At 42.7% G+C, this 27,169-nt stretch overlaps 1 protein-coding gene across 1 annotated transcript; it reads left to right on the top strand.

Annotated features, from left to right (window-relative positions):
* The first annotated feature begins 361 nt into the window (after positions 1-361).
* On the top strand, positions 362-25,857 carry LOC119450095 (bone morphogenetic protein 7). Its single transcript, XM_037713458.2, has 6 exons — positions 362-770; positions 4,635-4,827; positions 5,859-6,010; positions 8,011-8,217; positions 11,236-11,312; positions 15,260-25,857. The coding sequence occupies exons 1-6, from the start codon at positions 386-388 to the stop codon at positions 15,512-15,514; spliced, it is 1,269 nt and encodes a 422-aa protein (XP_037569386.1). The 5' UTR covers positions 362-385; the 3' UTR covers positions 15,515-25,857.
* The last annotated feature ends 1,312 nt before the right edge of the window (positions 25,858-27,169 follow it).

Below are 27,169 nucleotides of genomic sequence, written 5' to 3'. Positions count from 1 at the left end.
AATGGCGACTAGTATATTAGCTATCTGCTATTCACCGCAGAAGCCAATCTCAACGTTTTGGACGATGACTGCGCGAGCACGGTTACTCTTTTAATCAGTTCTTTCGTACTGAATAGTTATCTTCGGTATTTTATGGAGAATATTTATACTATTCGAATCGATTAGAATAGGTGGTGTCTATGACGTGTTCTGGCTCCCAAAATCGAATTCGGTGCATTCAACCAGCAAAAGCATAGCCTTTAAGATTCGCATTTTAAATCCAGAGGGAATACATGCGGAAACGCTAAACATGGAGACATCGCTCAGTTTTGACCACGTTTTGACCATATCGCATGATGTGTCCGGCAACACTGCACTTTGACAGGCGACAGAAAAACGAAACAAAATGTGCCTGTTGCGTTTCAAAATCCTGATGTCGGTTTGCATATCATTGCTCGTCTTATCAGTGCAGGTTTGTTCTGGCGCTTATTATGCAGACAATGGCGTGGACCAGACTATCATTTACCGCACGTTGCCGAAGTCTGACAGGCGTGAAATGCAGCAAGAAATCTTGAACTTGTTGGGCTTAGATCACAGGCCCAAGCCGAAGATCCACGAGCGAAGGTTCTCCGCACCGCGTTACTTGCTCGATCTGTACAACTCCTTCAAGGATGAAGACAACGGGGATATTCACCTCGACGCTGCGAAAGCACACAATGAGTTCATCACAAACAACCAGAGCTTACGGATGATCAATGACTCTGATGTAATCATGAGCTTTCTCAACCATGGTGCGTACCCGCGTATTTTTCTTTCTTTATTTCTTCTGTGAGGAGCGCCCGTGAGTCGCTCTCTGTGGAATGCGAACGCTCACACCTGTATCTTGGCAGTAAGGGAACAAGCCAAAGTGATAACTGAAGAGCATGTTGGGGGTCGACATGAGGGGAAATGATGCTTTGTTCGCGCTTCACGATGATTCACACTTGTCGGTTGTAAGGAGGACTCTTATCCGTAGGTACACGCGCATCCCGTTTTCTTCAACTGGTTGCGTTCTCGCTCGGAAAAGAAAAAAAAAAATAATCAAGGCAGGGAAGAATAAACGCAGTAACTGAAAAGTTCTGTGCGAACATTTTATTTTAGTGCAGAGCACATAAGAGGCCCGAGCTGTCGGCGTTTACGATCACGCTCAAAAACAAGTGCTCAAAACAAGGTCAAAACAAGTGCAGAAATAATTAAAACCGGTTCAAAATAAACTAACATGATTCAGAATAATTCAAAAGACAGGAATAATCAACCATTAAGCGCATTAATTAACAGAAATTTGTTAATACCGCTTCTAACTGTCATCAGCAAAGCTTTGGCTCCATGTGTGTGGCCGTTTGGCTCCATGTGCGTGGCAGTTTCCCACCAGTTGGGCCTTAGCACAGGTACGGATTATGGATTGCTAAACACAAGATAAACACAAGGGAAAAATCGGCGGATCACTGCTCTGCACTTCCCCAGCTTTCACGTTGAGTGGAACTTCATTACTGCCGAGTTTAAAATTTATATCAGTTCCACTTCAGCAATACGTATCAATTTTTTTTTTTTTACCCGCCACTGATGAAGTGACTCATCTCATCTTTTTGACCCCCTTGGATTACTACATAGGATTCTCCTGCTCAGAATGTTCGGTTAGCCTCTGTAGTTTCCACAAGGACACCGTACAATGGGGGTGGGGGAGGTATCATTGAAGGTTTTATGTTTTTTTGTAGTGCCAGGTTTTGTTCTTTCGTTCAGAAGCACTTTTTGTGGACATTTGTGGACCAGTGATGATAGCACACATTCCAAAACTCACAGCAAATGAAAAAGAATGCAGGATGATAATTGGTTGTGGGGAAAAAAAATTCCAAGTTCACATATTAACCTATATTTAAAGAATATGGTATCTATACAAAATTTTTTTCTTGGGTAAATTGGACCAGGATTGTGAAAGTAATAGCTGTGTGCATTGTAACATTCAACATAGCTTATGTTACTAAGCATGTGCTATAGTAAACATTGTGTTTTGAGTTTTCAATAACTTTTACCTTGTGCTGTCACATACAGCAGTGCTTGCCTTCCAATTAGCTCAGATGGCTGAGCAACTGCCCTGGAAAGGCATTTGTCCGGTGTTCAGTTCATCATCAACTGGGAAGCTCTTCTTCATCTTCAACCAATCAAATCTTATGTTCCCATAAGAGCAATAGTGCTCCGCTTTTTTCCTTCGCCTCTCCCCATGGATATATATTCAACCACCTTTGACTACAATAAACAGTTGCAAGTAGCGCCTTGTCCTGTCTTTGTTCCTTCTTAGTGTGCTGTCACTGTTGGCGCTTCATCTTTAGAAAGCTCTTATGTGTGTGGCTGTAATGTTTTTTAGCAGACGTTTATAGTGCTTGCCGACGTGCAATGCATCGAGGGACGGACACAGGAGCCGTAGTCGGGCAACGACATTGTTTACACACATACACATGTATTTACAGTAAGACAGAGGTAATGGAACAAAGCATGCTTATGAACAGTGCATAACAAGCTAATGACATGGCCTCTACCACAATCCACAGTTCTGCACAACTCAAGCTAACACAACTTAAAAGTCAATAAAAAGAAGACCGGCGCTCTCACAGTACTTTCCATTCATGTAGACTTGGACGAACAAATGTGGTGTTGCTTGTGCTGTTGGCGTTTGCTCTGGACCATGGGGGTCTCCAGGGATGTCTGCCGCATCTGATCTCCTTGGTTGATTACCACTGTCTTGCTTCTCCTGCCCTCAGCCTTCTCCCACTTGTCTTGTCAACACACCTCTTTGGGCATGTGCTCCGCTCACATGGCCCAATCATAGTGCAGCATACCTTCAGAACACAACAATGCCGCCACTCAGTGGATCACATCATACCCACACATGGTCCAATCACGATAAACATCCCCACACTTAGCCGTCGTCGTCGTCTTTGTTTTCTTTGCTCCATGTGTCTACACGCTGTTGCTTCTGTTCTTCCTTTTCTTCATTCAATAAAGTGGCGAACACAGTAAAGTGCGTCATTTTTATCTGCACCGACCTCGCATAGTAGGTACATTCGATTTGCCTGCACCACCTGAACCAGTTCACGAGGTGCTGCACCCTGCCATTCGTTTCAGTGGTACAGCAATATTGCCTGCTGAACCATGCCATTCGTTTCAAAAGGTGCAGGAGAGGTGTAGGGCTGGTTTATGATTTTGCTGCGCCCACTCCACTGTTGGTGCCGACTTGGAGCAGGCATACAGGTGCGAAACAGCAGCGCAGCAGATGATGCAGCCCACGAGTGCAAGCACCGTTAAAACCCCACTTACGCACGTCTGATGTGTCTATGCAAATGTGGCATGCATTTACGCCCCAGAAGCCGATCATACCTGCAGTGCAGGACCTCTCAAGCTTACGTACTCCGTGCACATTAGTCATACATAACATAAAGCCGGCACCGCATCTGCACTTTGGCATTAGTTTCAGCTGTCGCGCTGTGCCTGCAACACAGAAATCAAGCTGCACAATATGTGAACTTCTCTTGAACCACCACGAACTGGTTCACAGTGGTGCAAGGAAATCGAACGGACCTAGTATGTACCCCATTAGGAGAGCCAATACGCCAGGCTCAAGAAGTAACATACGAATTGCTGTAGTTCCTGAAATCTGCAGACCTAACTAAGCAACCGCGGTGTCAATATGCATCTCAGGATGAAGCAGCACCCTCAATGTTTTTTCTCCTTTATTTCTCTTTTTATTGGATATGGACACTCCAGGCGCATTTCTGCCGTCACCATGATGTTCCGTATAAATTCCAAGGGCGCTAAAATCATCGCAGCACACCGTATGCTGTATGTGCGAGTGAAAGCATGCGAGGGTGAGAAGGCGATCGCGGCTCAATCTCGCGCACACAAGGGAGGGAAGCGGGAAGGAAGCGTGCTGTGTTCGGGAGTCGCGTGCAACGCTCTGGAGGGAGTGGGGGGGGGGGGGGGGGACATTCTACGCTGTGCATGCCTGCCCGGGCCGCTGTATCTTGAAATTCATATGCAGCAGGGACAGAGTCCACCCTGCACTGTGTTTTCGCAGCTTAGTTCATGTTGACGCAAGCGGCAGCACGAACATCAATTCGCTCACTGCAGCTTCCACGCTTACTCACTCCAGCGTTTTGACAGCAAGTTTCTGCAGTCATCAAGTTTCAGCGTTCATGTTTTCTTGTTCGCGTGACCATGCTTGCTTAACCATGCTTGTTAATTTAGTTAGTATGCTTCTGTTTACAAGTTTATACGGCCTATAAAACTACTATTCTTACTTCGTATAGATGTCCACTAATTTGCTATCGCAATCAATGCTTCGCCTTTCGGGTGAAACTGCGACCTTTTTGATCCCCCTTCCCCCCTGTGCAGGGTAGCAAATTGAATGGCTAATTAACCTTCTTGCCTTTCCTTTCTCTCTCTTACTTTCTTCGATGTAATTCTTGCTTCCCCATGTCTTCATGCATAAAACGTGTTCTTATTCTTGAACTTAAGTATGAAAAACGCATAACAGATGTGTTGGTGGCGGTGTATCATTTCATGTGCTTCTGTATCCTTATGCATTTTGTCCTACAGTTTGTAACTACTCGTTTGCCTTACAGCCCATCACCATTCACCTCACCTCCGCCATGACAACGAGAAACGGTTTTGGTTTGACGTCAGTGAAGTGTCTCCGCAAGAGAAAATTCTCAAGGCAGAACTCAACATCTACAGAGAGGCTACAGCCAGTAGTTTGCCAGCGGACCACACATGCTCGCTTGAGATCAGCGTACTTAGGCATGGCATCAAAATTGAGTATGTAGCAAGTTCTAATTGCTTTACATACAAACAAAACAATTTCCCAGAATAACATGTGTTGAGTGTGCTGAATAATACAAATATTTGTGAAAGGTAAATACAATTTTTAAAACTGCATGCGATCATTGACCATCTTCTTTAATGATTTTGATATTCGTGTTATCAGTAATGCTACAATTTGTTTTTTGGTAACCCTTTTCTAACCTCAAACCGTCATCAACAAATAAGTTTTTTAAGTTTTCATAGTGCTTAAATGTAGCCCCCTTTCTGGTATTGAAGGCATGAAAATGAATGCCGGTGTACATGTGTGGCAGACATGCTCACTCCATATTTTACTTATCTTTGAAATGCTGGAACTGATTCCAATTTTGAATTATTTGCTCATGAGATTTGGTTTAAAAAATCACTGGCATACTATTATTATTTTCTTTGTAAGCCTTCCTAGTGCACTTTGTGATGGAACTTTTGGGACAGTGTATTTCATAGCATACTTTTGTACTGATACTTCAGAACTGGTTCTAGTATCAGGATGTCTTCATTACCACTAGGCTTGATTTCCACTGTTACAATATGTGCTGTAACTTATAAAAATGTTAGCTAGCAAGACTTTGTCAATTGGCTAGCTGCTGAATTTTTGGTTTGCTGTCTAAAATGTTGCATGGGGCATTAATGACAGATGAAGAAGAAGTCACTACCAGATAAATAATTCAAAGGAAATGTCATACCTATTGCCTGGGGTAGATACCGCATCATGCACATCATGAAACCTTTGTTGAAAGTGGTATATTCTTCTAGTTTTGCTATTATCATAGTTGCATCTTGTCATGTTTAGACACTCATTACCACTACATTGTTTTATAGCTTTATAAATAATGTTTAACATTTTGTATTTGTGTATTGTGTCATCCTGCGTTAGTTGGTGTCATTAGCTGCTTTTTACAGAAGGCACTGTGGCCTTTAGTCAAGTTTCTTTATGGCAATAAAAAGCTGTTGATTTATTGATTGATTGTGCCATTTTCTGTGTGCAGGGACGTTGTACTCCAGCATGTGGACAATCTGACAATAGATGAAAAGACTCATGGGTGGCTTACCTTTAACGTCACTGAACCATTTCTGACTTGGGTAGCGTTTCCTCATGAAAATATGGGTCTCTTTTTGCAAACTCATTGCAGAACATCAGGTGAGCACCTTAATAAAGGTTATGACGTGTTGTTGCTGTGCATATTTCATTAAGCTTGTTGCTGAATGCAGTCTCAGTTTCTGAACAGCTTGACTATAGTCAGTATTTGTTTTGGTAATATGAGTCCCTTGAACCAGTGCCTGCTATTTTGGAAGGTTGCTGAAGAGCAACAAACTGGCCGCCGAACTGAGACCCTAACAGCATTGCCCAAATGTGATACAATGTTATTTGAAAGTTAGCCGGACTTTAAAATTTAGCTGTTAAACTTGCTGTTTTTAAAATGAGCATTGGTGCCTGGCACAGTAGATAAATTTATAGGCTGGCATCTCTACATTAGTTCCAAATTCTTGAAGCCTTGAAGACCAACTTTGACGATGAACCAATTTTACTGTTCATTCTGATGCTTTCGTTTATTTTTGCACATTTTTTACATGGTCTATTGAAAATTGTATCAACGGTGTTCTACAGTATGCATGCAATTCTCCCTTCAACTAAGGCAACTGCGAAAATTTCTTGAGTCGATGGATGTCAATGAAATGCGTGTCGTATGTTCTCTTGCACACTTCGGTTGTGTGTTGCAGACAGTGCTTCTGCTATACCACCGCACCATCAGCAGCAAAGACTTTACTTGATTATATATGTGCAAATCCACATAAGTCATTTCTTCGGACCCTTCAAAAGTTGCAGATGCAATCCGAGCCATAAAAGCCCTGCAGCTTTACTTACACCAGTGAGGATTTACAGATTTTTTTTTCCCTTTTGATTTCTCAGCTTAATTTGTTTAGGTATTTCTTATTTTATATATTATATATATATATATATATATATATATATTTTTTTTTTTTTTCTTGTCATCTTCAAGTCATTTTCATCATCCCACCTGAAGTAGCGAGCCCTGCATCTAATAGGGCTAACATCTTCAGCTTTTATTAAACTCTGTCTCAAAACACTAAAACTGAGAATTGTCAAGTTTTTCTTCGCATCATATTTTAACTCCCCCATTCAGGCTCTCAAACATGATCTCTACCAGGGCTGGGTTCTTGGTTGATCACTTTAGGAAATATGTGTGGTGTTTGGGGACATCTGATGATATGGCTGAAGGAGTGGGTTCGAGACAAAGGAAAGCCAAGGCACTGGGGCCCTTTGTGGCATCATTAACAAGCAGATGAGCAGACAACAAATGGGGCTAGAACAGAAGTTTATTGGTGCGCAGTTGATTATGCACATGCCTTGATGTCATAGCCGTTAGTGTTGATGGTGACTTACATGTGTACTACAGTTGTTATGGCACTGATTTTGAAACTGAAAACAGACACAGCATCAGTACTTTCAGTAGATTCTGACTGACTCAGCCAGCAGACTGAATAGCCATTGCTCCATTGAGGTGTCACAGCTTACAAAAATGAAAGTATTCCTCAAAATGATCAATTGAGAATTTAGCCCCTGGGCACCTTGTGCTTGTGAGCTGTGGAATAAACATTGGAGCAGCAGCGCTAGTGCTAGCCTTTTGCAAAGTTGTGTTTAAACAACTGCAACAACTGTTGTGCAAAATGTGCTGTACTCTTAGTACAAATAGTAATTGTGGTCAATTTACCCATAGGTGTAGAGGTTTTGGCAGCACTGCAACATTCATCGAGCAAGTCTGTTGTAGATGATCACATTGCCTTATGATATTTTCACTTGCACTCCTGTACCCAAAACATGCAGGTTTAACATCATCACTGATGTATATCAGAGTTGCTAGTTGACTTTCAGTTTCTATGATTTTTTTTTCTTTTGCTTACCTATCTAAGATTAGTTCTTCTGTGTCTATAAAAAATATTTTATGCGTGTTATGCAAACAAGAGGTGCAAAAAAGCATCCAGAACCTGTCCTGTTGCTTCTTCTGTTCTTGTCTATGCCATTCTTGCACGGTTACTTAAGACGAAACAGTTCCTTTACGTGGATACAAAGCTGCTGGAGTTCTTGTTTAAATGGAAGACAAACGAAATGATGTGCAGGCCACAATATGCACCCCCACGAGTTGCACCCACATGATCTGGGCCTAGTAGGGTCAGGTGGCCGCAGCGACCTGCAACCATTTATGGTGGCCTTCCTGCGTGACGGAGGCCCTGGTCGTCGTCGCCACCGTGTTCCTCGAGCTACCCGCAAGCGCCATAGTGCTGACGTCAGCTACCCCGACCGTCATGAAAAGAACCCATACTTTGGTATGTCCTTACTTCTGGTCATCTCTGGGAAAGCTAGTTCTCCCCTTACAGTGTAGTTTTCACATGCACCCTACACTACCATCCACTATTATGGAAACTACATATATGACTGACACAGAAATGGATCCAGCTAATAAGAGAGCTTCATGGGGATTTTCGAATATAATTTTTTTTTTTTTTGTCTTGGAGTGGTCTGAAGCTGGACATCATATTTGCAAGTAATTTAATGCTGCTTGGTTTTTTGATGCAAAGGTAGGAGCCTGTAAATCTGGTAGCCATAGCTCGCTCAATCTGCATTTGACTTATGGTCTTGGCATAATTGAGTGTGAAATTTACTGCAACAGCCACTGCTTGACAATTTCCTGAGTATTTTGTTACACTGAAGTAGTGCTGCTGTCATCCTGTTTTCCTCTCTTCGCTTCTCACTGGTCTTTTTCCTCTAGTACAGTCTCAGTCAAAACTAATTAGCCCACCTTTTCACTCTTACTATGGTGTTGGCCAGTTAAGCTTTATATATTTCTTGTCTTACATGTTCGACCTTTGGGGTTGAATGGGCACAAAGAAATTACTCAAAGCTTGGCAAATGCCTGCAGGCTTTTGTTGAATTGCTGCGATCTCGCTGTGACCTTTCTTTGCCTTTGAAAAAATTGAGGCTGCTCACTGAATTGTTGGCTTAGGCTGTTAGTTTCCCGAGGGACCATGAAGTGACTTAGCGACCTTGTATTTTATGCTTCTAGACTGCAGCACCACTGAGCTTTCCTTGTGTGATAGCAGCTAGAGTAGCATCTCATTATGCTGGTAGCTTCTGCACTCTTGAGCTCTTTTTCTACTCATGGCCACAGATCGCGTGCCACTGACGTTAAGTGTTTGAAATGATCAGACGGTAGGCAAAATATGCACTGGGACTGGGGTTGGTCTTACCGGAGAATTGAGCACTGACATCACGATAGCTGGGGATTCACTTCAGGAAGTCTGTGAACTGCTGCAAGCTGACACTTCTGTCATCCATGAATGGTAACAAACGAGGTGTAGTGGCCACTGCACAGAGGAATTAGCGGCTGGTCAAATGATAGGAGTGTGTCTTAGGCTGCTTTTGGTGGGCTGCATTAGCTGTTGTTAGGAAGTAGGTTAGGTTGTCACTTAGTTTGTCTCGGCAATTCTGAGCTGACAGTGTTCAAGATTTCTTTTTTAATAGTACGCAGCCTAATTTGGATGAGTTATTTATTCGAAAGCATCAAATTGCCCATTGAGCGACAAAGCTGGCGTCCATAGCAGCGAAACGGCACCTAAATTCCCATTGGCTGCGAAGCCATGTCACGTGCGTGCCTCGACGGAGCAGAGCAGGCGAAAGGGAACACCTACCGGGGCACCAAGTGTTGCGTGAGGGGAGAGGGCATCGCTGCGACACCACGTCGCCCTTGTTCTCGGAAGCCTGTGTTATCTGCACGTTCCTTGTCTGCGCAAGCTCTCGCCTCCTCTCTAACTTCACCTCGGTAATCACTGTAAAGTAATTAATGTATAAAAACAAACAAATAAATTCGAAAGGAAGAACATTGGTGGTAGTGAGTTTCGAACGTATGACCCCATGCTCAGAAGCCGAATGCCTTGCCCACTGGGCTAAACCAGCGCCTCCTAGACAGCAGGCCTGTGCACGAATGCGGTGACATCAAAATCGCAGTGGCTTGCTCGGGAGGGTCCCCATTAGATTCTGTGGCAGTCGGGCAAGGTAGCATGACGTCGCGGATCGAGCGCACTGGCCTTGTGCTATCTAGGAGGCGTTGGCCAAGTGACGCGCTCGTTCGCCCGCAAGGAGCTCATAACTCAAAGGACCGCTCAGCAGCGTTCAATTGGACATTAATGCTTTTGCATTCACAACTCATAAGAAGTGCTTAGGTGTCCTTGGATTTTTTCAAATGAAGCATTGTTCCAATCAGTAATATATGTGTGAGCATACAAGAAACCAGTGGACAGAGGTGCAACAATGTGTGTAATAAGTAACAGAACTTTAGCGGGGCAAGGACTTAATAGAAGCAGTTCTTGTGCTGTGTTCACTGGTTGTGGCGGGTGATAGTGATGGCTGATGGTTTTCAGATACCTTCTGATGCTTCTTTGTTCATGTTGAAATTGTTCAAGTTGTATTGAGGACTGGCTAGGTGGGGCAGGCTGGGTTTTGAGTCACTCTTGTTCATTTGTTGACCACTATATGGCAGCATATCAATTTTAAGTTCCCTTCAACTGGTACAGGCCGGGGGGACATGGGTGCTGGGTCAAGGGTATGGTATAACAGGCTACTATGTTGGGCGAGTTGGTGCATAACTAATAAAGGTGTTTTGGCGCTTTGTAAAATGACATACAGAAGAAAAAGGAAACGACAGAAAGGGCACCCATGGCGCTCTTTCTGTCGTCTCCTTTTTTCTTTCATATGTTATGTTACATTGCGTCACAATACCTTTATTAGGGATGATATAACAAGTACTAATAGCAGCTCATGTTGAGGCTAAGCAATAGCATCTTGCTGCTTAGTTGCATGGCATGATCACTTCAACATGTAATCCCCCATCCACAGAAGGTGGAAATAATCTCAGCAGCACTGCTGTGAGGAAGCCAGACCAAAATTGAATGCTTCAGTACTTGTTCTTGGGGAGGTCAAGGATGTTGGGCTGGCCCATTGCTGACCCACGTTAAGGTTTGATCAGCTATCACATCAGTAAAACGCCTCAGCAGTGACCTAACTTTGGGAACAGTATTGCTGCTGGAGCAGCAAACGGATAATAATATTAGTTATTATGGTGCTTTAACTTTCATTGTGCCCCTGAAAACCTTTTTTCGCACATTCTTCCTCATCATATGGTTATGTTAAATCCACAAGATGATAAGCTGCAACCTTGAAACAAAAGAAACCTGTTCTGAAATGGTGGCCTGACATGTAGTCATTTGTTGGCCCAATTGTGAACCACTTTTATGGAGCTAGTTTTCTTTCCTTATTTAATTTTTGTTTTGCTTTCTGTTCTGTTCAAGACACACGACCACCTGGACGTAGGAACAGCTGCCAGAAGCGAAACTTGTTTGTCAGCTTTAAAGATCTTGGGTGGCAGGTAAGCCGATTAATGTCCTCCAGTACATGTAATGCTGTAATACATATATAATAATTAACAAGCAAATGTTCAGTCACTTCTGCACCTTGTATGTAAGGGGCACACAAAAGATCAGTGCAGTTTGTATGGCCAGAGCATTAACAAAAATTTTCAGTCACTTAAGTATCCTTGCATGATTTGAATGCAAAAGCATTAGGGTATGTCTAAGTTATCACCTTAAATTAAAACTCCACCTTGCTGTAATTTGTACCAACCTTAATTCACTTTAATGCCCCTTAATTCAATTTTGGGAGTGGGCCACGGCGTATGTCCCATGCCGTGGCTGTTCACCACGGAATTTCGCAGTGCAAGCCACAGCAGGTTCAGCGCCGGGAACATGGCGTCATCACTTGTTCACGTGGGTTTTGGTTCCATCGGGTGATAGCAACGAACTGTGTATCTTCCGCTTCATGGGGCATATAATGCTTTCACAATAATAACTGCATGAAAGGCTGTTACACTGCTACTATTAGGCATGCATAGAAAGTTTCTTTGTTAGTACTATACCTACTGATGTCGGAGGGTTTGCTGATGCTTCCTTAGCACTCATGATGTTGTTTTGTCCTCAACCTTTGCTGGTTGGTGTATTGTTGCAAAGCAGAGCACAAGGATATCACCTGTGCTTATTTATCACCTTTATTGAGAATTGGAGCCTGCTGCAGTAAGACCAGGTAGTCGCCGGAGTCGTGAATATCCACATAATCAGCGGTACCACACTATGACCAAGACTGCATTTTTCAAAGGCCTGCACACGAGCATAACATGTAGACCAAGCAGCAGTGCGTGTCTGAGAATAGAAGCGTGCGACCGGGATGTTAGCTTCCTTTTAAATTTACGAACGTTGAAAGGTGAGCAATTGAGAACTCGTGGTCTTAACATGAAGCACACAATGGTTACCGTATTTACTCGAATCTAACGCACACTTTTTTTCCGATAAAACGGGTCCAAAAACCACGTGCGCGTTAGAATAGAGTACGACCCTAAATCTGCGTTAGCATTTCGCCATTGGCATTTCAAAATGTCCGCCTCGTGCGCGCTTCGAGCCTAGCTGCCGTAGCTTCCTCCATGTGCTGTAGTACGTGTGCTTAGGCATTAATCTACCATATGTCTTCCTGTTTTCTGCATTTGCTCTATCAGCATGAAGTGCCGAGTTCATCGTGATGCCGCATTTAAAAGGAAAGCGATCATGTGAGCGAATATGGAGAGAAATCGGCCCGCGTCACGGGGGTTCGGAGAATCCGACAGTGGCGCACCGACGGGGGGGGGGGGTTCGGGGGTTGTAACCCCCCCCCTGAGGCCGACTTAACCCACCCTTTCGTTTAACCCCTTTTCTTTCCTTGCGCATTTGAGTACTGCAACTAAGATGTAAGACGCACAATCGCCTGCACACTCGCAAAAAGCGCATTTTTTGACAATTTCCCGTGAAGAAATTGAAATTAATGCTGTTTAGATGGTATTGGCAAACTGTCAACCCCCCCCTCCCTGGCAGAGATCCTTGGTGCGCTACTGGAATCCGAAACCTGCGTGCGGGACTGGCGCAAACAGGAGACAATTTTCGCCAGCAAAGCAACGCAGAAGGGTTTCAGTGGCCAGAAGCAGGATGTATTCTGCGACGATCCACTCGGCGATACGATCGCCTCGGCCCTATCTAGGAAGCAATCTGCAAAGGGGAGGCCGCGCGCCCTGTGTTTTTGTCGCTTATCGTTCGTTAATGCTTGTTAATTTAGTTAGTAAGCAAATCTTTATAAGTTTATATGGCTGATAAAAAGTACTATCCCTAATTCGTATAGCTGTCTACTAATTTGCTATCGCAATCAATGCTTTCCTTTAGGGCGAAACTGCAACATTTTTTTTTAATTCATCGCGACTTTAGTGCATTGAGAGTAAATGTTTTTTGTTTTTTCCAAATGAGAGAAAGTTTTATTTCTGTATGAAAGCATGAGGTGCACGGTACTGTACATTTTTTTTTTTTCTTTTTTTTTTCTATCTTTTGGTCACGAAAACGAGTGTGCGTTACAGTCGAGGGCACGTTAGAATCGCGTAGATACGATATTTGGACTTTCCTGCGGCACTATCACCAGCTCCACAGAACCGATGTAGAATGGTGACCGAAATTCCGCAGACCGTACGATTCTTCGGACAGATCCGCGTGTGCAATTTCAAAAACATAGTGACCGCAATCCAAGTTGCTGCCATTCAAGTGTTGCATGGGCCACCACCCATGCCTTCACTGTCGTTGACTCGGCACCAAAGCACTTCTAATTCGGTCACTGACTACCAATGAGGCAGCGCTAGTTAGGCATAGCCGGCAGTGGTGTCGGATGCCTTGCCATCGCGGGAAGCTCGCCTTTCATATGTTCGAACCCATAGACAATTAAATGGAGATCGGCTGTGAGATTATGCTCGCTGGCTAATGGTACCGTGCTTGAAGCGGAGTTTCTGTTCGCGGGGGTGATCAGCCGCGGCAAAATCCTACCAAGTTGGTTTGTGTGCGTACTGGTAGGAACGGGGAAAGCTAACGCGTGGACATAAAGCCTAAAAACTCTGAACTAAATTTGTTAAACACAACTTAAACCAACAGCAGAGTCATGGTCGCATGTGCAATGTATGCACTTCACAACGACGGGCATTGCGATGAGCGAAGGCAAAAGGCACCCCAGACCACTTATAACGTAACCACTTTTAGCGCGGGACCAGTTATAGCGTGGGTTTTTTGACCACCGATATATCCCCATAGAACTCAATGTATAGACGCACTGTTTATAGCGTAGGCGCGCGAAGCAGAATGCCGGTTATAGCGCGGCTCTTTTAAGTGCGCGACCATGAAATCTGCGCACGGAGCACGGCCTTTTCTAGGAGGCGCAGGGTTGCCGGGCGCACAAATGCGGAGGAGTTGGAGCGCAGCGCGCGTGTGGAGACCAGCGGCGAAAAGCGAAACAAAAAGTCGCAGTTTCCCCCAAAAGGCAAAGCATCAATTGCGATAGCAAATTTACTAGTAGAGTATACGGAGTAAGGATAGTAGTTTTATCGCCTGCATAAACTTGGACACATCCGCTTACTAACTGAATTAACAAGCATGGTGTCAGTGCACACCAAAGTTACTAGACAAGCTTGCGCGCACAAGCAAACGTGAATAGATCGCACTCGATGACCGCAGACAAGCACTGTAAAAACGCTGACGTGAGCAAACGCGGCAGGAGCAGCGACCGAAGGTTCGTGTGGTCTATCGCTTCAACGGAAACTGAGCAGCGAAAGCACAGTGCATACAAAGCCGAAAAAAGCATGCTTTGGTTATAACGCGGATTTTACAACTCCCGCGACTTACGTTATAAGCGGTCTACGGTGTATGTATAATTTCAATAAAGCACAGCATACAGTAAAATTCTGGAAACAATTCTTTTTGTGAAGTCCGAGTAGTAAAAAACTGTATTTGCTATCCAGCACACAAACAATGTACACACAATGCATACATGTTCGGTGCACAGCATTAGCTGCTAATAAGTGGCCAGAACAAGTGCTTCTCTGTCGCCTAGGCAACTCGCATGCGCCTGCAAAGCATGGCCGTTGCGATCTTTTTTTTCGCCTGCTCTTTCTTCGTTCACTGCGCGTTTTCTTCTTCTCCGCGTCACCCTCGTCGCTCTCCACTCAGCCAGCGTACCTCTTTGAGTTGCACGTTCACTACCTCACTTGTTTGCAGGATTTTCCGGCAGCCACGTTATAGCTCACACTTCGTCTCGCGCGGCTGAACTACGGGTATGCACATGCGTTGAGTTCTATGAGAATCTTAAGTTCGAAAAGACTGCGTCATAGCTGGTGCTGCACCATAAGTGGCTACATTATTAGTAGTCTGTGCTGTATGCAGTTAACTTGCTTACCCATACCCCTCTTCGCTTGCTCTCTGTGTACAGGATTGGATAATAGCGCCTGATGGGTACACGGCCTTCTACTGCGATGGGGAGTGCTCGTTCCCGCTCAACATGAATGCTACCAATCACGCCATTGTGCAGACCCTCGTGCATCTTGTGGACCCTGTGCAGGCACCCAAACCTTGCTGCGCACCCACCCGCCTCTCAGCCATCATGGTGCTCTACTTTGATGACAATTCCAATGTCATCCTCAAGCGCTACAAGAATATGGTCGTCAAGGCTTGCGGATGCCATTAGGCTGCCTTAAGCTCCCTTCGCTCCAAGCGCAGTGTGGGCTATGCTTTTTGGTCCCTCGGTTTTAAGGGCATCACTTCTGGTGCATGCCGGTAGGCTAACCAGCAGAAGTCAGTGCAACAAAGGAAACTTACGGGCCGGTGCACTCCCTATCAGTGTTCCACCCCTATCACATGGGCACTGTCGAGTATGGTTGAATCAATGCATATTCAGTGCTGCGATGTGGTAATGTTCAAGCACACTCGACTTTAGTCCTCCTATACTCACTTAGAGTTCATACTTTGATCATGATTGAAAAGTTAATTGCAGACTGACTTCAATCGCAGCTGCTTGTGTGATAGGGTATATTATTTTTCATGTTGCAAAGTGTCAGGATCGTGGTCAGGATGGACAGCAGAAATGCTGGGACACCAGTCCATGCCTGTCTCTACAATGGGGCATTGTTCTGCACCTTATACTTCACATGAAAGTTAACAGTTGCCTCAAGTGGTTGAGTGAGGTAAATTTGGCCCGTTATTACTGGCAGCGATGCAGTTTTTAGTAGCAGTTTAAAAGAGAACCTCCATATCATCACTCATTGGTCTCCTCTGTTGGTTCAAAGGCACAAAAATATCAATGTAAGGCTTCCTTTCTCACTATCAAGATTTTTTTTTTTTTAAATGCATGTGTAGGTCAGCTTTCAAAACAATAGCAGATAGTGACACACCATGAAACATTCAAGGCAGGGGTTCTTACAGAGCTTGTATATGTTGTTATGGGACCAACATAAGGCTTTACTACCACTACATATTTATTGTAAATGCATGAAACTTAGTGATGCACCTCTGATGCTTTGAAAAGTTGTTCAGTGCATTCTTTAGCAGTTTTCATTTGTGCAAGGTTTGCCTCACTTCTCCTTTAGCCCAACATTTTTAAGAAGTCGGAGTATCAAACGGATGCAGATCCAAAACATCTTAAACAAAGCAGGGACCACACTTTAATCTTGTACATGCAGTAGAACTTCATTCATACATTAGGAAAAATACATGAGAAAAGCGTACTAACCAGGAAAACATACGACCCGAAGTCACAAAAAATTTGACGGACTACTGTAGCTGACATCTGTCTAACGCGAAGCATTGCGTGAATTGATCGCATGAGATGCACATCGTTGTTCTTGTGGCTTCTGCAAGTTTACGCTTCTCGAATTTGGCCCGAGTCAGCAGCTTCTTCAGGTGGGGCGCTTTGGCGGGAAGTTCTGACCTACCCACTTGGCGAGAATCATTGCAGTATGAGATGCCACCACGTGCCTCAACTGGTGGGGCCCGAGCGATCCAACACCTGCAGTGTTGTTTTCCTATTGCGTAGCGTTTTGAGATAATGACAGGAAACCAAAACTAAATCAAGCTGGTGGGCAACACCCGAATACGATGCCACTAGGGCAAAACATGATGCTCACTTCGCGCCGCCTACAGCAGGGAACTCGGTGGCGCATTTGGGTCATCGCCTCTTAGAAGCGATGACCACACTTAAATGTCACACTTAATGTGTGACAGTAACTTCCAATGGCACTACGCCACACGTGCTATGAAACAAGATGCTTATCACAATAGGGTCGGCGGCAATAGCTGTGAATACAGTGTGCGACAACCCGCGAGGAGATTTGCTGGTACCAAGAGGAAACAGTGCGTGCCGGCATTTTCAGGTGACACGGGCGGGCGAGTATGTGGGGAAGCTGCCGTGGCTGGCGCCTACTGCTCTTGATCACGTGCCTTGCAGCTTTTCTTGTTCACAAGGGATCTAGCAGCTGGAGAATGTATACGATTGCTGTCTGGCGATGTACTGAACGTTGGTGGATCGCGTTTTTCGGGAACATATTAACTAGTAAAAAAGAAGCATAACTGTATTGCGCAGCTCTTTGTGTTCTCGATCGCGAATGTTGGAAGCGGGAAATTGTATACAACGGGATCGTATAAATGAGGTTCTAAAGTTCCTACCAAACACATATGCCAATGGCATCTGAATGTACAGTTGGCTTCAAAAGCTTAAAGACCGCATGCCTCACTTTTAGTCAACTCTATCCTGTGAATTAGCTGCTCCCCATTCGCCAGTGAAGGGTAGCCAACCGGGCTCAGCCTGGTTAACCTCCCTGCCTTTTCCTTTTGGCCTCTCTCTCTTGTTAACTATGACTTTACCAGCTACAGAACATGGTATTTGAAATGATTAATTCCAAGCAGCTTCAGAGAAGTGAGGCTGTTCACAGGTTCAAGTGTATAGCCCAAAAGCATACTTTAACATCTTATCCCTGCCAGATAGCGCAAATATCGTAGCACATCGTAGGTTTCAGACTCTGAACCTGGACAATATTCGCATGCCGTTAGTAGCCTGTTAATCATTCTATATGACTAGCTTGCAAGCAAAAACAGAATGTTTACTTAGTGTTTAAATGACGTTAACAAATTCTTGAGATTTTGATTTTGAGAGTTCACCGAGGGTGGCCACCTTTGCTGATAACAGAAACCGTCACCAAAAAGTAGGAATATGGACGGTGGGACATGTTTTTTGTGTAAAGTGCTTATCTAAAAAAGATACATTAAAACAAAAAGGGGTGATATGCAGAGTTGTGCCAGCTGGAGCAATAAGCGCTAATGGTGGGCGGTCACATAGATTACGTTTTGGAGAGAAGCATATGGAGAACTAGTTTTCACTCATCTGTGAAAACTGAGAAGAAAAGAGAAGCATATGGAGAACTAGTTTTCACTCATCTGTGAAAACTGAGAAGAAAAATACAACGAAAGGATTTATGGTTCAGTCTCGCAACTTCGGATAACATGATGGTGAAATGTTAAAGGAATTGGGAATGAATTGGCTTGCCACAATTCAGTTGCCTGCAGTGATTGTCTTGCAGAGTGCTTCCGACACAGTTTATAATGTGCCAATTTAGTGAGAACCGGAAAGCCGGCAAATGGCGTACCAGTGTAGGAGCCAAACTGACAGCCGGCACTGTCAGGGAACACCAGCTGTGTTGTTGGGAAACTGGTCAGGTCGCAACCCTGTGTTCACCACTTTACTAGCATATTCAGATCTTGGCACAGAAGTCTCTGAGCCACTGTGGGATTACAAAGACCCGGTTAATTTTTCTGCATGGTATTGTTAGTTAAAGGAATAGAATGTATGCATATACTTAATATTACAAGGAGTGATGTGCATACTAAGTGCGAAGTAATTAAGAGTCGTCGTCAGCCATCATTTTTTCTTCTGCAAGTCCTTGGCACCTACATTGGGCACTAAGTGGAGCAGAGCAATGAATCTGGGTATTAAACATTATTTTTATCATCATTGTTAAGCGCTTAGGCTAGCCTCGTTGTGGTGGCTTAATGGCTGTGTTCTGCTGCTGAGCATGAGGAATTTTATTTCCAGCCTTGGCGGTAACATTCGTATGAAGGCTTATGCTTATAGGCAAAGCTGTGGGTTTTAAATAAATTCAGAGCTATCTATTGTGGCATCTCTCTGTCCGTTTCATTGCCCCATGTTGTTTTGGGACGTTAAACTCAAATCAATGAATCAATAAAAAGCTAGCTTCATTGATGATAAATGGTTAAATGCAGCCCTCAGACTAGAATTGGGGTTTATGTGAAACGAACTTAGACATTATCTAATTATGATCAAAGGGTCAAATGTACAAGGTGGCTATACTTTTGGGTCTGGTTGAACTAGTATTATTCAATGCCTGTCTTTGTCATTAAATGAGTCCACGGTCCCTTACTGCCCTCGACTCAAACCTTTTCAGCATTTAGCCTAAAGCAAAGCATTAGCAATATTAGTTGCACTCTATAATGAACAGTCACTGTTCACTGTCACTGTCAATGCCCTTCATAAATGAAATGTCACTGTCAGGGCCCTTCATGCTAGGTCATTGATGTCCATCACTAATTGGTTCCTGCTGTGCATGTTGATGGAGGGACCATTTGTATTCAAGTGCTAGTGAAACGTATTTACATGATGTGTGTGTTTTTACTAGGCTATAGGTATATTCACCCAAGTAATGCATTTTATAAGTTTTACTAGTTCTTTATTGCTTTCTTCCTTTGTGCCACTTTTATGTCTTCTAATACAGAAGTTGTTGGAATGGTTTGCATGAACCACTCGCCGCATGGGGCATGAGGCTGCAATGTTGAGAAGCTTCACTGAAGAGGCATCAACTGTGTAGCACGTTTTCAATGAGGAAGTATAGATGAAATATTTAATTATTTTATCACTGTTTCGTGCTTTTCTTTCATTTTTTTATTTTTTTATTTGTGGCAATTTCAGTGTTGCAAAGCTACTCACTGCAGTACTTTTAAAGTGTCGCCTTTCAGATAATGCAAGTGTCTGATGTTAGTTTGCTCTCATTTTCAGACTGATTAGAAAGGCTTGATCTCTTTTTCAAAAGGCAAAAAATGGTCACACGTCTGACAAAGTACGACTAAGTACAGGCATTTAACTTTTATATGGCATTGTTGTGTGTGTGTGTGTGTGTGTGTGTGTGTGTGTGTGTGTGTGTGTGTGTGTGTGTGTGTGTGTGTGTCTGTGTTTCTTCACCAAAACCAGTGTTGCAAAGCTTTTGTTGCTTGAAGCATACTCACCGTATGAAATGTTATGTATTGTAATACTTTCTGCATAAACTAGACAATTTATTTTGGTTAACAGCCTCTTGGGCTGTTGTTACTGTTACTGCTACTCTGCCTATTGTTTGTGGCTTATGGAGGTATGTAACAGCCTTTCACCATGTCCTTTATTGTGCGTACGCATAAACTGCAGGTAAATTTTGCTGTATAGCTAAGTGTGCTCTGTAGGCATTGCTTCTGCAGCGTAGAATACTCTATGCTTTCCTACTGCGCCGCTTACTGCAATACTGTATACATATTTTATAATGAAAAATGTTGCTACATCAGACAAGTTGTGGCATGGAAAAATGTTTCGTGGATTTTTACGAAGTACCAAGTTTCGTTCTGTGTTGTCGTATTTCTCAGGTTCCTATTGATTATTTTTGCTGGTTGTTTAATCCTTTCTTGTCATACGATTCCTTTAGTAATGGTGATGCTTTACAGGAAATATCCAGCACAGAGAAAGACAGGCCAATGTTGTGTGAGAAATCTCGAGTGCCACCAACTGAAATTATGTAATTTTTTGGCTTAGTGTCTCAGATAAGATAGTTCTCCTTTAAATTTCACAAGTACCCACATGTTTTATCACGCTTAGACTATGCCCGTGTGTCATATATTTGTGCTTGCCGCCTAAGGCATGGTACACGTTAAGTAGATTTAGAATAGTTTTCTTCGCAGTGATACGATTGTGAACTTAAGAGTTTGAAGAAACATAAGCTATATACACTGTACCGAATTCTTGACAGAAGTCTTGGCCATATGGTGAAAAACTGCTGGGTATTTAAACAAATTCTACCCTCTCTCTTTTAAGGGTTCAACGTTCAGACTATGAATGAGCTACTTTAATAATAAAATTTGGACAAGGAAGGGTTAAACGTACAACTTTATCTATACCCTAAGCTCTGTGACAAAATTACCTTCGGTAATAACTTATGTACGTCACTGATTTTCATTTCACATCAGCATTGTTAAGTTGTGACATACCTGTTTGTTTCTTTGTGCTTGCTGCGTGCTGGAGGGGTCAGCCTTTTTTCTATGCTTCTTCTTTAAGTAATCATAACATTGTTCCTTAATGGGGACCATAAAATACTGTTATAACTCTTTCCTTGCTGTTAGGCATGGTCACACAGTTTTACGGGGACCATATGTGGGCCACATAAATGCACAGTCGGCTTGTGATAATTGAAACTCGCATAAGTCAACATAACGGTCAATTCAAACAGATCTCAAATTTTAATTAGCCCATTATGTTTTCAGTGAATTTAGAAACGACTTGACCTCGAGTGGCCCGAATGTTTTTATGCAAAAAGAAAAACACCTAAATTCATCCTTAAAGCTTTTGCACGTGCAGTAAAAATGTCCAGAGTAGCTTTTGCATTGCATGCTGCACCCGAGTGAAATCAGCCTACTTAAAAAAAATCTGATATGGACATTGAGTACAAAAAATTGGTAGTTTCGACTGAATCTCAAAGCACAAAAAGCAATGACAAAGCTGACTGTTATGCTTGAGTTCCTCGGACAGTGTTAGAGTATGTGAGGTCAAGATGTTGGCATGACACAGCATATGGAGCAACTGTTTTTGCCGAGCAGGAACAGAGCCCTGGTGGCTGCCAAGCGTGTCATAATGCTGGCACGATGAGCAGTGCCGTCAGTGGTGCTGCAAGTGTTGCACCTTGATGGCGCACGAGATGAGACCAATGGAAATTCATTGGCATTTGTTCCTCAAGAGGAAAGCTAGTGTTTGCTCACGCCATGGTCATGCCAGGTGCAGTAGGCAGAACTCTGCCTTGGCTTCACTGCAGAGCTGGTTGAGCAAAGCTTGAAGGTGCGTCCACTTGGCATCACCGTTTTTTGCAGCGAAATGCACTGCAAATCTCTCGCATCTCTAAAAACTTAAACCTCTGCATGCAGGTTGTGTATGCGCCATAGATACCATGAGAGCGCAGCAGTGTCAATGATGCAAACGTTCCACGATTGTTCGTATAATTGCTATCGCAATAACAACTGCATCTATATGCTTATTTTCTCCTAATGTATGTCTTTCAACTTGGGAAGTAGACCCTCCCACAAATTATGGCATTTTGTAAAGCATCCAGTATCAGACAGCTGAAGCTTCTAAATTGTGCACCTGAATGGATGCAGTCATGCTAGCTCCTTGGGGTGTTCAGCCTAATCAGATGTTTGTGCAGTGCTTCATTATTAGTGTGAGATGATCATGCAGTGTTATGCTGCAATGAGACTAGACAGGATGTCAGAATCCAGCTGCTTCTGAATTGTCCTTTCTTGATTTGGGAGCTTAGAATCAGCATGTAGAACTGGACAGAATAACTGGATAGAAGAGCTTAATTCAAACAAGTCCTTTTGGCCTACTCAGGCTTTTAGATTCCCTGGGAGAGCAAGCTGGGCCGGAAACAGTGAACTGGGGGCATTCATAAAACATGGATAGCTGAAGCATACCTATGTTTGTCATTCAGGCTGCTTTTCATGTTGGCTGGCACCACTATATGTAGGTGTCTCCAATTCATTTTCACCATTTTTTGCATTAGTAACACCTTGATGAGGGCCAGTTGGTTCATATTTAGAAGTGAGGATTGAACAGCGCAAATAAAATAAGGACACGAAGAAACAAATACCGCAGCACTTGTCTGTGGTATTTGTTTCTTTGTGTCCTTTTTTTTTATTCATGCTATTCAATCCTCAGTTCACAATTTTTGGTGAGCCCATTATGTTCTCAGTGGATTTATTAACTACTTGGAGCAAATTTTGCGGTCTGGTTAACTGTACTTTGTAGGCGCACTCGTAGGTCGATAGTCCTGGTGTGCCTGTATGGTGACTCTGTTGTGTTCTCTTCTCCATGGAACCCGGCGGTGGCCGGTGTTGTACGTTATTTGGTGTACGCATGCGTTTGTGCGATCCTAACCAGTGGTTCTCTTCTGGACCTTATTTTGTTCAGCTTCAGATAGCTTGAACAAGAATCGGTGGTTCTTAGGACTTTGAATCAACACGAGTTGACTGTACATGCCATTGTTGCAGCTCTGCACTTGACGTGCTATCTGTAGGTGTAGCGGATGCTTTTGGGCAGACATTTTCCTGTCATAACTTCGGAAGTACTATGTTGCAGGCTCTTTAGTAATGCAGCAAGAGACCTATGCTACTACACGACAGTTTTCACATGTTATTGTCATTGATTTCTGTAGTTATGTGAGCAAAAAGAAAATTTGTAATTAAAGGTGCGCATGCATTTTGTCTATTCTTGGTTTGCTTACATAGATGACTGTTAACAGCTGAGTGCAGACTGCATTACTTGAATATGGTCTGTGTGTTCACTCTACTGTGAAATGTGAGCAAACTTAATTCAAACATTTAACTCTGGCCCAGCTCCAGTTTTTATTTATGAATACTTGTAATACCCAGAAATTCTTCTTAATTCAGTCATTAGACATCATGAACTAAGTTTGCTTAATTAGAAACATTAAACACTAATTTAAACCAATTTAGAAAAATTTGAGAAATGAGTCTTTGTAAACTGATCCAAAATAAAGTTTACAGCTCTGTATCTTCACAGATACAAAAAAATAAATACAGATATTGTAACATACACCTGTTGGTGCACTGAAGTGGACAAGAATGACATCTGATATGCGGCTCTACTTCGCACCACTACGTTGCGGGTGGCACCGTTGAAAATCTCATGAAACCAAATATACAGTTCACAAGCTGTTTAAACACTTTATCCCAATTCCTTCGCAGATTTGTGATGCCTTTTGCAGAGCTTTTGCACTACTCAGGTTTTTTTTTTTTTTTTTTTTTTCGCTTCAATATTTTTTTCTAAAGTGTGGATAGCTTAAATCAAAATTTTGTCCTTATCAATCATTAGATTTTCAGTTTTTAAGTACTGTAGGGTTAATTTGAATCAGTTCAGCAGTTTCACAGTGCGAACATTCCTGCTTGTTGCATGTGTCTGAATATAAAAGTTGGATTTGGGCTAATCTTTCTTCGGTGACATTGTACCAGGCTTGCCGTAACCCAGTGGTTTTCAGTACAACATTTAAGAGGAAGCTTTAGCTCTGCCCCACCTCCGACGCCGCCTATCCAAATACATACATGTAAAACGCAGAACTGCTTTTCTTAGGTGACCTTTGGGTCGATTTTAATGAAAATTATGGCATTTGAGAGAAAAGGTTCGATTTTAGTGACTGCTGAAAGCAGAATTTTGAGTTATGGCCTGAGGTTTTTTACAGAAATTGCTGAAAATTGGCGAGTTTGAAAAACATAGAAGCACGAAGTTTACAAATCTGCAACTCTGCACCAAGAACAAATATCTCAATTCTGCAAATTGCATCCGTCAAAACATCCAAAGCGGACAAATTTTATATAATAATTTATACATTACATGAATTTGTTACAATGTTTATCAAGGGTTTGCAAAAGTGCTACTCACGTGTTTGGTGTAGTTGAGAGCCATGTATCAAATTTTGCAATTTACAGAATTGTGCTATGTTGTATTGCTGGGTTAGAGTTGTAAACTTCATAGTTCATATAAAAATATTGATGTCTTTATATAAACTATATATATAGATCTTAAACATTGATGTTTTCAGAAAAACATTGGTGGCCTAAATCGAAAATTCGCTGCCAACAGTAACTAGATTTTAAGTTTTTCTTTTAAATGCAACAAAGCTCATCAAATTTGCTGCACTGGTTGCCAAAAAAAAAAAAAAAATGGTCTCTCCTTTCCCATGTATTCAGATAGGAGCCCCCTAGCTAAAGCTTCTCTTAGAGGTCAACTGCAAGAAAATTTCAGTTTGGCTAAATTTGTAATAATTTGGTTATACTACTGAAGGCAATCTCGGCAAAGCTGCAGGGCTGGTAATTGACTAATTTTCCTCTTAGCAGCCACTAAGCAGCACCTAAGCAGATTACACGTGCACCTACCTCGTACTTGGCAAATATTACGACGGCCCAGCATGTTGTCTCCGAGATTTTACAGCGTGTTACGGGCAACTGAGAACGGCAGCCACTTTTCATCAATTCCAGCATTACTGTAATGCTGCCGTGCTTTTCAGTTTTGGCATCAAGAACGTCTCCGTTTGCGAGCCTTTTCGTGATGCATCCACTCGTATTTCAAACGTAAAATTTCTCACAGAGGCTGCTCTTTATTTACACTATCTGGAATTAGGCTTTTTATCCGACCAAATATTTTGTTGCAATTGGCCTTTGATTCTCACCATGTCGACTACCTGTTTGGCACATTATCAATCTGGAAAAGCATTAATGTGCTTTACTGCTTCACTTTTTAGGGCTTTTGCCTGTGTCGAGCAATTTCTGGCTTGTTTAAAGCGTTCTTGAACATCTGTGTTAGCTGTTTCTTTAGCTTTAGTCATTATACACTAGTGCCAAGTTTTGTGTACAAATTCTGTGCATTTCCATTAGCGCTTTTTCACCGTGTAGTTTTTTTACCTGTGACATGCGCCAGCTTTTATTCCAGAATCATGAGCCTTGAGCTTTTTTTATCCATTTTTTTTTCTCTCTCTCTTTTTGAATGACACTCATGTGTTCAAAAGTTGTTTCGTGCCTTATCCAGTATTTTGCGGTGTGACTGTGAGCATGCACATTGAAGTTATGTATGCTGCATTTAAGTGCCTTGCAATGCCTTGCTCAAGTTACGGATTGCACATGATAAGGTATTGTAATTCTGAATAAAGTTGTTGGCTATTCAGATTGAAGCTGCTTCATTTTCCTTGTCATGCATACTTTGCTATTGATTTACAGCTCATACAGTGCATTTCACTGTTATAGCAGCTCAAAGACGAAGTTTGCACTTTGGAGGTGTCCTACTCGCCATTGTTGGTGAAAGCAGTGCCAATCCACTGCACAGTTGCTCAAGAAACGAACCAGTGTAGCTTGACGCATTGTGGTCACTACAATGTTGGAACCTTGCACACTTACCATGGAGGGAAATCCTCTGACGCCGCACACGTGCCTGTTCACTTTAACGGTAGTTTGCACACTGTTGAGGTTTAGTGGCTGTGCAACATTTGCTCTGTGCCGCCAAACTTTACCATATGATTCAATTATTTAATTTCTCTCCTGCTTCCAGTTCAAATGCCAGAGAAAAGCGCATTAGAAAGAATATATGCAACAGGTAAATGTAATTTCAGGTGCTTACATCTTGCTCTCTTTCCCCTGATTTTTGTGAGTGTGCGTGTTTGTAAGATGAAGAAACAGATACTTGTGGAAGCATTAAAACCTCTTAATTTTGTTTTCATAAAAACAACCATGGGAAGTGGGGTGCGGAATTTCTTTGAGGTAGAAAGCTTGAATGCACTATTGTCCTTTACCCTTTTGGGTGGCAAGGAAGAGTATTAGTTGTCCAGAGAATGTCTAAAAAAAAAAAATTCAAAGAATGTGCCTGAATTTGCGAGCATATTTCTCTGCACATTTTTAATTCCAGAAGTCGGGAATGCTGGTTTTTGTTAATGTGTCACAATTACCATGAACTTAGCAGCATTTGGTGGTGGACAAGGGCATGTGGGGTGTCGAACTAGAAAGCGTACATGTGTTTCTTTTTTTTCCTTGGCATAGCGGTCATAGTAGGAAAGAGACCTAAATATATCAACAGCGTGCTAACAAGGAAATAAATCCCATGTTTTTGCAAGGGCACATTATAAACTGAATTTTCCCTCGTTTTTCTACTGTTTATGGCTCTTTTTTGTTTTATGCTCAATGATGTTGGTGTCCACATGCTACATATATATTTGGAATAACTTCTTTTCACCATTTTAAATTCTTATTTCAATTGTATAACAAAACGAATAACATTATCAGATTTCTTTCTCGGCTATTAAGTGGTATCTATTGGACTGATAGTAAATGTTCCCTCCACTTTAAGCTAGACTAGATAACAGCCACTTATAACACGTTATACATCGACCTCGCCTCCCATTGCACAGGATAAAGTCCGGCAGTACGACTCTCATAGCAGAATTTGTAAATGAATTAACTGTACTGAAATTGCCCGTTAATGACACTG

Source organism: Dermacentor silvarum, chromosome 4, assembly GCF_013339745.2.
Source record: "Dermacentor silvarum isolate Dsil-2018 chromosome 4, BIME_Dsil_1.4, whole genome shotgun sequence".
Taxonomy (NCBI): Eukaryota; Metazoa; Arthropoda; class Arachnida; order Ixodida; family Ixodidae; genus Dermacentor; species Dermacentor silvarum.
The sequence above is the reverse complement of the archived record's forward strand: the minus strand, read 5'-3'. Positions and strand labels throughout refer to the sequence as shown.